The sequence below is a fragment of the Eleutherodactylus coqui genome, chromosome 1 (assembly GCF_035609145.1).
Source record: "Eleutherodactylus coqui strain aEleCoq1 chromosome 1, aEleCoq1.hap1, whole genome shotgun sequence".
Classification (NCBI taxonomy): domain Eukaryota; kingdom Metazoa; phylum Chordata; class Amphibia; order Anura; family Eleutherodactylidae; genus Eleutherodactylus; species Eleutherodactylus coqui.
In genome coordinates this window covers 137,346,532-137,359,081 of record NC_089837.1, presented here as the reverse complement: position 1 = coordinate 137,359,081, position 12,550 = coordinate 137,346,532, and the positions used below count along the sequence as shown (strand labels likewise).

At 40.6% G+C, this 12,550-nt stretch overlaps 1 protein-coding gene across 4 annotated transcripts in view; it reads left to right on the top strand.

Annotated features, from left to right (window-relative positions):
- Positions 1 to 12,550, top strand: part of MECOM (MDS1 and EVI1 complex locus) — a 478,689-nt gene that overhangs the window by 209,225 nt on the left and 256,914 nt on the right. For all 4 annotated transcript variants that reach the window (XM_066600793.1, XM_066600776.1, XM_066600783.1 and 1 more), the window contains exon 2: positions 176 to 516. In XM_066600793.1, the coding sequence (XP_066456890.1) occupies positions 176 to 516 (341 nt within the window). The remainder of the gene's footprint in view (positions 1 to 175; positions 517 to 12,550) is intronic.

Here is a 12,550-nt window from a genome sequence, read left to right as displayed (position 1 = left end):
GTTATGATGACAAATCCTTTGCACTCGTGTACAGTATAAATACCTTTAACATATAGTTGTTATCAGCAAAATGATTACATTATGATCTTTTCCTCCGGTATATAGTCTGTCATTTAGAAGAACAATATTATGCTACTACTTGCAATGCTCATTTCTGTTTTCTATCAATTTACAGATGATGATGTTTCCACTGAAAATTTTTCTGAAGTTATAGATGGAGAGATGTCACATTTTGAAGATGGGACTGGCACTACGTCGGGTTCAAATTTTCCAGATCTCTCTTCCCCAGCCTCTTCTAGTGATGAATTCACACCTAAGGAAGGATCACCTTACAGGGCGCCCATTTATATCCCAGACGACATTCCAATACCTCCTGAATTTGAACTTCGAGAATCCAGTATTCCAGGCTCAGGGTTGGGAATATGGACAAAAGTGAAAATCTCAGCTGGAGAAAAATTTGGACCTTTTGAAGGAGAACATTGTATGAATCTTGAAAATCTACAGTCTGGCTGGGAGGTAAGTAACATCACACGAATTATTGTTTTAATGACAATTACATAAGTTTAAACGTTTTCATTTAGACATTTTATGAAATCACTATAAATTGGTTAGAAATGTTGGCACAGTTGGCAAGTTTTAGATAGCCTTGGTTGGTAGGAGTTGCACAATTGCCTTGATAAACTATCAGTACATAGTTGAATAGACCATGGGACTGCACAACAGAGTGCATCAGGCCAGATACTATGTGGTCTAATTGCTTTCACCCTCCATCCAGTGCTGAAATCACTTATTCACCGAGCGATGACCGGCTAGTGCTAGGCCCCATAATTACTCTATTTTCAATTTATAAAGAGCTGTAATCTTCCTGACTCAGTAGTCACAATGATTCATTGCACCTGATTATGAGTAATAGTGAAAAGTGAACTTTTAAAAAGTTCGGTAAAGCCAGTTTGCCGAATTTCAGCCAAAAGTTCAGTACCGTCTGAATTAGTTCGAACTGAACCGCTACTTTACCCATACCCCCAAAAATTGGGTATAACATTGTCTAAGAGCCATAAATGTTCTCCTCCTCCTCCTCATGTTATAGAGCGGGAGGAGCTGAGCAGATTGATATATAGGTCTATGGTGAGATTCAGTATAACTTGTATTTTATTGATTTAGGCCCTTATACATTCTGAGCTGAACAGTCCAATCGGCAGTCCTGTGTATGACCATACATACAGCCAAGGCTGTCAATCAGTGATAGGACCGCCCATTGGATTGTTCATGGACAAAAGGGGAGCTGTTTCTGGAAAAAAAAAATTCTGATCTTTTTGCTATTTTAATACAACCATGAATGTAATTGACTTAGCACTTAAGGCAGTTTCCAAAATTTAAGACAAATGCTCAGATAATTATGTAAAACAAAGGAAAACAAAGACTCGCCTTTTCAATGTTCCATTGCTCCAGCACTGCTAGTCCATTCTCCACATCTCAGTTACTGAAAGTCCTTGTTCATGTGACAGCTGCAGCCGATCAATGTACTTCGTGGTCAAGTGTACACTGCGTAGGACAGTATTTGGCTGTAGCGGTCATGTGAATGATGAGTGGCATCTAACCACTGCAGAAGCTTCTGGAAACAAGTGGGACATTTAAAAGTTGAGCCATGGTTTTCCTTTGTTTTACGGTTATCTGCCCTACCGCCATTTTTCTTTATATTAGAAAACTCCTTTAACTTTACTCAACAAAAATATGACATCTCAATCCGAGGAATCTCACCGTTCTCTTCATATAGCTGATCTTTACTCAGGTGACTTTAAGAAATGAATGCTTCCAAGCTGGTGCCGTAGAGTCTGCTGACCTATTTAGTTACCTTGGGCAACCTTGACTTGTAGGTGTTCTCTTTTTGTAAACCCTTCAGTAATTTTGCTAACTGATGCATAAAAACACTGTTGATGCATTCAGGCCGGTGTCTAGCTTTAGTTTCAGGCATTCCATCAGCTATTGGTAAGAGAAACACACAAGAATGAACACAAGTCATGTTTCACAAACATTTGGATGTCTGCAAGTAAATGGTCGACTCTTCATTAAAACAGTTTATTTAGGAAGCCGTTGAATAAGTAGTTTGTGCAATTTTCATATTGATATGTTTGTTGTTTTACACTTAACATTTCGTTTTAAGTTGTTGTTTTTGTAGTTTATTTTACAAGATCGTCAGCAGATTTCATAGCAGATGTTTGTGTGTTTAAGTTATCTGATTGCTTGTGTGTTTTCCGGAGGTTCCCAGAACATATACCCATGTAGCACCTCAATGTACGCAGCATACAACATTTTTAGTGGTATGTACCACCAGTCTTCATTTGATTAGGGGCTTCTTCACACAATTGTATTTACAAATATTTTTGCAAGCAAAGTGCAGAGAATAGAACTCATTGGTGTCAATGGATTCCTGTTTATGAGAGTGTTCTATGCGCACGATTTGTGTGTCTACAAAAAAATAGGTGCTGATTAGAGATGAGCGAGCATACTCGGATAAGCACTACTCGCTCGAGTAATTGGCTTTATCCGAGTATCGCTGTGCTCGGGGCTAAAGATTCGGGTGCCGGCACGGAGCGGGGAGCTGCAGGGGAGAGCGGGGAGGAACGGAGGGGAGATCTTTCTCTCCCTCTCTCCCGCCCGCTCTCCCCTGCTCCCCGCTGCGACTCACCTGTCAGCCGCAGCGGCACCCGAATCTTTAGCCCCGAGCACAGCGATACTCGGATAAAGCCAATTACTCGAGCAAGTAGTGCTTATCCGAGTACGCTCGCTCATCTCTAGTGCTGATCTATTTTCCAGCAAATTTGCACAACAGAAGCCCCATAGAAGTCTATGGGATGTGCACAAACACACACTCAATATTTGTGCAAATGCTCAGTACTCTGTGCAATTCTGTGAAAGAAGAACACAGCTGGACCTCATTAGGCTTAATAGCCTTTTAATGCACAGAAGGGACCTGCCCTGCGTGCGCAAAAAGTATGGTACTATGCGCAGACACACACGCAAATGTACCTCGTCTAACCATTCACTGCACAAATACGTTGCGCTGAGGCAATTGTATTCGCACATACGCTCATCTGAAGCCGCCGTAAGTTTGGGAATTCGCATTGTAAGTTGTAACACTATGATAACTAGTACTTACCTCCTAAATTTGTCTGATTGCTTCCAAGTCTACAACTGTGATAAAAAGAATGAATATATTTCTACATAGGGAGCTGGTGAAGGAAATAACATGCTTGCTTTAAATAAGGGACGTACCTTTACTTCCCCTTCATTTTTACCATATCTTACAGCCCCGTATTTTGCTGGTTTCTGAGCCCCTCACAGCAATAACTGCTTGTTCAGTAAAGTTCTAGAGCTTGCTCTGCTGATAGGAGCTGAGAGCTGCATCTGTCCAGAGACTGTGGTCAAGTCCCAGTAGTCACTAGAGTAATTCTTAAAGTGTACCCATCAGCTTGATCAGACTGTCCAACCTGCAGGCATGATGTTATAGAGCAGGAGGAGCTGAGCAGATTGATGTATAGTTTATGGGGAAAGATTCAGTAGAACCTGTGTTTTATTAATTTAAGCCCTTATACATTCTGAGCTGAACAGTCCAATCGGCGGTCCTGTGTACGACTGTACATACAGAGAAGGCTGTCAATCAGTGATAGGACCGCCCATTGGACTGTTCAGCTCAGAATGTAGAAGGGCTTACATGACCAAAATACAAGTTCTACTGAATCTTTCCCCATAAAACTAAATCGCAATCTGCTCAGCTCCTCCTGCTCTAACATCATGACTGCAGTTTGGACAGTATGATCAAGCTGACAGACTCCCTAGTAGGCGATATTTACACTGACATGCCAAAAGTCATGGGACTGGGACAAATGCTTTTTAGGATTCCCTCTAGCCTGCAAAGTGCAGCATGTTGCATTGATTCCACAAGTGGATGGAAGACGTCTAGAGGGATGTTGAGTTATGCTGTCTGCATAGCCACCTACAGATCTGTGGTTTTGTAGGTACAAATGGACCTCTCCACCACATCCTGCAAATGCTTGATTGGGCTCATGTTGGGCAAATGTGGAGGCCAAGCATTCGTAAGAACTCTCTGTACAAAACTAAGCAGAAAAACGTTCTGTGGATGGGATATTATTAGGGATGAACGAGTATACTCGCTAAGGCACTACTCGCTCGAGTAATGTGCCTTAGCCGAGTATCTCCCTGCTCGTCCCTAAAGATTCGGGGGCCGCCGCAGCTGACAGGTGAGTTGCGGTGGGGAGCAGAGGAGAGCAGGCGGCAGAGAGGGAGAGAGAGATCTCCCCTCCGTTCCTGCCCGCTCTCCCCCGCAGCTCCCCGCCCCGCGCCAGCCCCCGAATCTTTAGGGACGAGCAGGGAGATTCTCGTCTAAGGCACATTACTCGAGCGAGTAGTGCCTTAGCGAGTATACTCGCTCATCCCTAATATTATAGTTATACCTGGGATGAGAAAGGTCTCTACAATCATCCATGAATATATTCTGTATAACAAAGCCTTATTTTGCTATGTGAGTGCAGTTCAAAAACTGTTAATATTCAAAGCACATATTAAATGTGAATTAATCCAATCCCTGAAAAAATGCCAATTATTACAAATCTTTACATTTAATATTTTTAAGTCTTTCGCTAATATTTTTTGGAGAAGGCATACAAACTGTCCTGGTTTAATATCTATATAATGGTCCATATTTAACACATAACCTGTATATAACAATTAGCTTAGCGGCTGTATGAGGCGTGCTGCGGAAACACAGTGTCCATACACAAGTAGAGCATTATTTATGGTGTTCCTCCTTTTCTTTTTATTAACTTCATGATAACTTTGTTATTTTGCCTGCTTCATTAATTGTCTGTTGAGTAGATAGTAGCGGGCTTTCATTTAGTGCAAGAAGTGACAGGGAATCGTAACTCTTTTCAATTGGTAAACATGTTGGAGATGTATATTGCGAGGTTTCGAAGATGACATGGCTTCATTTAATACCGTTGATGCCATTAGGTTAAACCGTCAATATGTCACCATGCAATTGACTGTAAAATGAAATTGATTTGGTAAATGTAAGTGAGATGAATCTGTTTGCTTTCATCTTCTGTTTCTGAATAAGTGAAGAGGTGATGTCACCAATCATACAGCAATAAAGAGGCAACTGATGGATGGCTGAACATCTAAGCTGGTGTCTGAGTGATAGTATTGGGAAACGTCCAATTATATTAATCTACAGGAGCAGCTTTAAATATATTCATATTTTATTCACATTGAAGCAAGTGAACTCAAGTGTTTAATTCATTTGAGTATTAGCATACTTTAGATGACTATTGGACCAAACAGAGGTTTAAAGGGGTTTTCCAGGGTTATTCTCTAACTGATGACTTATCCTCTAGATAGATCATCAATAATGGATCAGTAGGGATTCGGCAACTGGCAACCCCACCGATCCCTTTTTTTTCCCAAACTGCTATGCGCCAGGACTTTCACAGCTCCGTACAGTGTGCAATGGTCCAGAATGGCACTACAAGCTCTGTCCCAGTCACTTTGGAGCTGGGTTCACATAGTAAGGTTTAGTTGCAGTGACTGCCTTGTTAAAAAAGCAAGAGTGGATATTACTTTGAGGGGAATAGAAAAGACACAAGTGCTTACAGTACCTCTCCTATTTGTTGTGATCCATTCCATATTTGTGCTAGAATTGAAAAAAAGCATGTAAATCATATTAAATAATGTCAAAGATGAAGACTGCATGGCCTGCAATTCTGCTTTCCCCATTTACTAGTATCAGTACACAGCCAAACTATCTTTGACTAGCTCAGCAGAGCCATATGAGACAGTCTGGTGTCTATGGATAAATTGTCTAACAACCAATCTTTGGATTGTAGGGCAGCATATGGCTAGCAACTGGTCAATTGCAGATTATTGAAGTCTTTATTTTTTTAGGACGCAAACATATACAGAGTCCTATATGTTTGATTAACTTCATCCAGGGGTGGATTAAGGTGACCAAAGAGACAACACATTGTGTTCCCCACCAAACCCAATTGCCCCTTAGGGTGCATTCACACTTGACAGATCCGCACCAAAATCCACAGCATATTTTTTGCTGAGAATTTTTTGCAGCAAAATCCTCACCATTTGGTGTAGAGTTTGATGTTGATTTTGGTGTAGATTTTCTGCTACATGGAATCCTCACCAAATCCACTGTGTGAACATACCTTCGCAGTTTTTTAGAAGGCTAGCCAAGATTTGGTGAACCAAAACTACCTATGTAAAAGTTTAAAAAAGGTCCTTCTTTTACTTAGACTCCAGAGTCCAGACGGCAGACTGCAGACTGGAGATGGGCTGGGTGATGGGATATGGGCAACAGCAGCAATTAAATGACGCTGCTACTAATCAAATTACTGCACTGCTACTATCTCCTCTCTTGGTAGGACCCAGCCATTTTTTCCCTCTGAGTCTACTTCACTGGCCTGAGTATTAATAGGGGTGGGAGCACTGTACAGAGAGCTGGAGGAAAACAATGACGTATTGTTAATACCGTGTTTAACCAAAAATAAGACTTACCCTGATGATAAGCCCTACCCTGATTTTTAGTTCACTGATTGTTAATCTAGCATAGAATAATCTATATACTTCCATAATGTCACGTTCGACCTGAGTGCAATGCACACTATGCTCAGGATGAACGCAAATAAGGACTGGAGGAAAAGGATTGAGACAGGTGAGCAGACATCTAACAGCGACTGACAAACACCAAAACACTTAACTAGAATACCAACATGCATAAGCAGTTGGAGTAGCTACAGTATGGACAAAGTATTGTTCGTATTTTGGCCAAGATACTTAAGCTCACAAGCCCACGACAAGGGTCCTCATTGTCTCCTGAGTCCCTACTCTAACAAGACAACTCAAACCCGAGATAATCATGGCTGCAAGGATGCCCCACGCTGGAACCTAGGGGCCCAGCTTGCAATAGATGGTAAACAGCATAGAGCAGAACAGGACACTATTCAAACAAACAGAGAAGGGTATCCCCCTCAGAACCTAATACATGCAGCAAGACCAAGCAACACCAAACACCATGGTTCTGAGAGAGATTGAGGAGAAAGATAAATGACCAGCACCCTCTAGTAAGAGGGGCTGGCATTTATGTGAAGCAGACTGGGGGTGATTGGCTGGCTTGAGCAATACACAACCAGCCAGCTCAATTATTCCACACCTGTGAATGCATGCTCCTGGAAACCAGTAGAACCACAGGTACCAGGAGCACAACATGGCACATAGTAAATCACAGGAACAGTAGAGGGCTTGTATTATAGCCCTATTACAGCTTTAGATAGAAAGGATCCATAATATAGCTGTGGGATGAAGGACATTTATCACCTATTTACAGGTGAGTAAGCAATGTGAATTCGGGAGAATGGGGAAATAAAACCGATGGAGGAATCGGTAGGAATGCGGCTGAAGTGCGTTCCACTGGTCTTTAAGGTATACTTATTTTTTGTTGTTATGCATGATATAGTTTCATGTTCCATATTTTGAAGTTTAGACATGACTGTACATATATATGGACAGATGTCCAAACTCACTATGAAAGTCACAAATATTAACAATTGTGTGTACAGCAATGAGTAAACTGCATCGGTAGATCAATCACCAAACATGGTTTGAAAATAAAGCCATTGTGTTTCAGGGATATAATGAAATCAGAGATGGGACATGAGCCTGGAAGGACTAAGCTCTTCAGACATTCAATTCCATTCTTGTTTTCTTTCTGGCCCAGCCTTTGGGCTCCAGTTTTAAATTTGCTTTGCATACCATAGCAGTGTGAGTCTTTTCAATTCTGTGACTCTCTATCATTTCTATTATTGTATAGAAGAGGGGCAATGCCCTGTTAACAAATGCTGAAGTTCAGGAACTCTTAAACTAGTTTGTTCAGGTCAGAGGTGAAAGTTACTCTTTCAAGGGAACAAAGGTGTGCCCTGATAGCAAATAAAGAAGATCATATGTACTCCATGCATCATAAGCTGAAGTTAACATGCTTGCCGATCAACATCCAATAAATCTTTGTTCTGACATTTGTGTCCTATGGTGATGTTTCTCATTGCATGTTTAGGGTCTCTATTATGATTGATTCATGCCTCACAAGAGTCCTTCCCTTTAAGGGACAATCAGTGAAATTACATTTTTAAATGAAACATATTTAATCATTTACTCATACTTTGTTTCACTCTTTTAAGCTTATATAGGAGTAGATATTAATGTTTCTAATCCTCATGATTTGATGATCATTAAAGGGTTTATTTCATCCAAACAACCCCATTCATATGCTGTAATAAAGCCCATTGATGCCATATTGGTGGATTCTTTAATTTGGGACATCCCTATTTTACCCAGAGCAAGAGCTGTAAAATGGCCATTTATCTGAATGGTTGGCATCGGATATTACATTTCAACATCTGATACAGGAAAAATGTAGAACAGCTTCCCCCAGCAATAACAGCTAATCACCTTGAGTTACTGAAGCTGCATCTGAACAATCAGCTGATTGCTGAGCCCCCTTCAATCTAAGAAATTAAAGCATGACTAAAAGTTCAAACATCTTTTGCCTATAGGATAGCCAGTGTAATATTTAGCAAAACTGCTATGTACTTTGTTTGCCTAAAATGACCTTTTTGTGCTTAAAAATCCATATAAATTGCCATCTCTTTCCCCTGCCTTGCTGTCCACTGTCTGATACTTGTTGATTTATAGGAGGACACTAGGACGGGAGAGCAGGTGAGGAGTCATCATGTTCATTGAGTTGCATGTAAAGAGCAGAGAGAAGCGGAAGAGAGAGACACACTTACACATGGAGAGCTGCAAGTAGAGTTTACAGTGAGATATTCTGTTGTTTATACAAATGCACACTGCTAAATCATTTGGTACAGACCTGGCTGATGAGGTTAGAGCTTTGTGTGTGAGTGTGTAATAGGCATTTAGAAAGCAAGATATCTCTCTATATAAGTATACAGTCAATAGCACACACAGCATAGCAGCACCTTCTCCCACCAGTCCTGAGAGGATGGATAAGCAGATATACAGCCTGCAGAGTGGAAAATAGAGATATATAGGATTTAAGTCAAATAATGTCCAGAAGGAGTACACACATGAGTACCTGTGTACACACATGAGTACTTGTGTACACACATGAGTACTTGTGTACACACATGAAAGCTTATTCAGAAAAGTTATCTGAAAACTCAGGTATGCTTTAACAGATGAGCCTCTTTCAGATGGGTGTACTGTATTTGTAATTGTCCATAATATGGATCCATAATGCAGATGCATTACAGATGAAGTTGTATCAGTACTGTATGTTATCATTAGTTCATTTGCATTTGCTTTCAATGGTTTTATTTTCTTCTGGGCAAATACAGATCCATTTTTGCACAATAGAAAATAATACAATTAATGTGAATATGGATGCAAATACGACTGAAATACTGATGAAATACAGATGACATAGTGATGCATCCATATTTTAATCACTCTTCATAGACTTAAATGGGTGTGTTATATCCGTAGAACAGGTAAAATTAGTGCATGTTATGTTCACATACGTGACCATTTTCCCCCCCATTAAATAGATTCGTAGATTTTCATTAGCTCCATATTATGGTATGCAAAATACAGAATGAATACAGATTTGAATGATGCTCATCTAAAAGAGGTGTAATCAGTATTTCTTTGTTATAAGAATTTTTTGTTTCAACCTATGAAAATCTTTCCCATTATCTAGAGTATTTATTAGACCTGTTTTAAAGGTTGTCTTATCATTACTGGTATACGTTAGCCAAGCTTTTACTTTACTATTGTTTGAGAAAACCATATGTAGAGTACTGCAATTCCGTAATATTTCCCATAATATGAATATTTTAAATGAGGTGTTGAGTACTCCTAGGGAAGCACCAATGATGGAAGTCCACTGATATCGCTGGGCACCATCTGTGGAGTTTCCCATTGCAATAGCGGGCCATTTAGGCTCATATTTTGAAAATAACACACAGTAACACAGTATGTTAGGCAGAAAAAATACATATGTCCATCTATTTCAGACTATTAACCCTTTAATGTTATTCCAGATAAGGGAAGGAAAAAAAATATGAGGTAGAAGCTAGTTTTCCTCAGTTAGGGCTCGGTCAGGTGAGCATGGTTTACACGCTGCTAAACAATGTGTAAACCACGCTGCTGACATGCAGGGATTATACGTGCGAACGGGCTGTCTCTAGCTCAGCGGAGCAGCCCTGTCACACATCCGTGGTGTGGGCAGCCTGCTTCTATGGCTCCCATAGGAGCCTATGGTAAGCACCCTGGTTAGCATGCACCACGGAGCTGACAGGCGAGTTGGCACTCGCTGTTCTTACTTTTTTAGAAGCAAAGTTCCTACACTTCTAAAAAGGGTCTGTGTGAGCGCTTCAATAGCAACCTATTGCTTGCTATAGAAACGTGGTTTACATACTGCTGTGGCAGCGTGTAAAACCACGTTCATCTGACCGAGCCCTTAAGGAAAAAAAATTCCTTCGTGACTCCAAGTCTGGCAAACTGAATAATCCCTGGATCAACAGCACTTTTGAAGTAATCAGTGACTATAACTTGTAATATTGTAACACTCAAGAAAGGCATCCAGGCCCCTCCTAAACTCTTTTATCGAATTCATCATCAACACGTCCTCGGGCAGAGAGTTCCAGAGTTTCACTGCTCTTACAGTAAAGAACCACCTTCTATGTTAAATTACTTTGCATAATTTTATATCATCTACAAGTATTGATATTTTACTGTGCAATCCTTCTACCGGGTCATTAATAAATATATTAAAAAGAATAAGGCGCAAAACAGACCCCTGTGATACCCCACTAGTACCACAGGAGTGACCCCATGAAAGTATGTACCATTAATAATCACCCTTTGCTTTCTTTCATTGAGCCAATTACTTACCCACTTACACACATTCTCGCCCAGACCAGCATTCTCATTTTATATACCAACCTTTTATGTTGCACAATATCAAACACTTTGTGTCAAGATATACAAGATCCAGTGACTCTTCTCAGTCCAGTCTGGAACTCACCTCCTCGTAGGAGCTGATGAGATTGCTTTGACAGGAGCGACCTCTCATAAACCCATGCTAATGTGGAGCTATTTTCCTCGAGGTACTCCAGGATAGCATCTTTTAGGAACCCTTTAAACATTTTACCCACAATAAAAGTAAGACTTACCAGCCTGCAGTTTACGGGGTCCCTTTTCAACCCCTTTTTGAATATTGGCACCACATTGGCCATTTGCCAATCCAGTGGAGCAGACCCCGTCACTATATAATCCTTAAATATAATAAACAATGGCCTGTCTATCACATTACTTAATTCCCTTAGAACCCAGGGGTGTATACCATCAGGACCCAGCGATTTCTCTATTTTAATCTTCATAAGGCAGCTCTACACTTCTTCCTGGGTTATGACTCATTTACTTGTAACGATTATCGCTCAAAATTTATTCAAATGAATCAATGAACTAATCGTTCAGTGTAAAAAGAAAAAATTGCTCACTATTTGTTCATGGTTGTTTTCTGCTGATTTTCAGTCAGCGAAATAACTATCGCTGGATTGTTTGCTTCTTGTTGCGTGTAAATGCTCCTTACAAAGTGATTCACGTAGAAGGTGAAGTGCCGAATGAGAAGCCAGTGATGTCTTTCAGTCTAAATGACCTCGTGACATTTGGTAGCGTTTACTTTATCACTTGGCATCTCAACTGACATTTCTTTGCCTTTGTGAATACAGAGGAGAAAAAAACTAATAGATTTGTTTTCTCCTTATCACCCTCTACAACTTTTCCTACATTATTTATTAAGGTGCCCATACTTTCAGTAGTAAAGGAGTTCTGTCAATAAAAATAAAAATTCTATACTTACCTATTACTCCCCCATCAGTCTACTTACCAGATAGTCACCTCACCTATCTTCTCCTGTCTCCTGCAGTTCTGGGGGGTCACCTTACCTCCAGCTGGCTGATTCCTCTGTTTCTTGCACATGAGGTACATTCACGGGCAGTCTCACTTCCTGCCCAGCAATGTACGTTATGTCACAGTTCAAAGCCTAGGAGGGGAGTGCTGAGCTATTGCAGAGACTCCTCATGCGTGCTGTCTCTGCAGTAGATCAGCATTCCTTCCTAGCCAGTGAACGCTATGTCACAGGTACGTGACCTTCACTGACTTGCTGGAAGAAGAATGTGAGGAATGCAACCTTCATAACAAGCTGGCCGGCTGAAGGTGACATGACCCAGGGGACTGTAGAAGCTCAGGGAGGAGAAGATAAGGAGACTGCCTGTGGAGGGATAGGTAAGAATAGAATTTTTTTTTTAATGACAAAACCCCTTTAATCATTTTACTTTATCCTTTATATAATTGAAGAACAGTTTAGGGTTACTTTTACTCTCTTTGACAATGAGCCTGTCTGTCTCCATCTTTGCTGCTTTTATCTGCTTTTTACATAGATTTA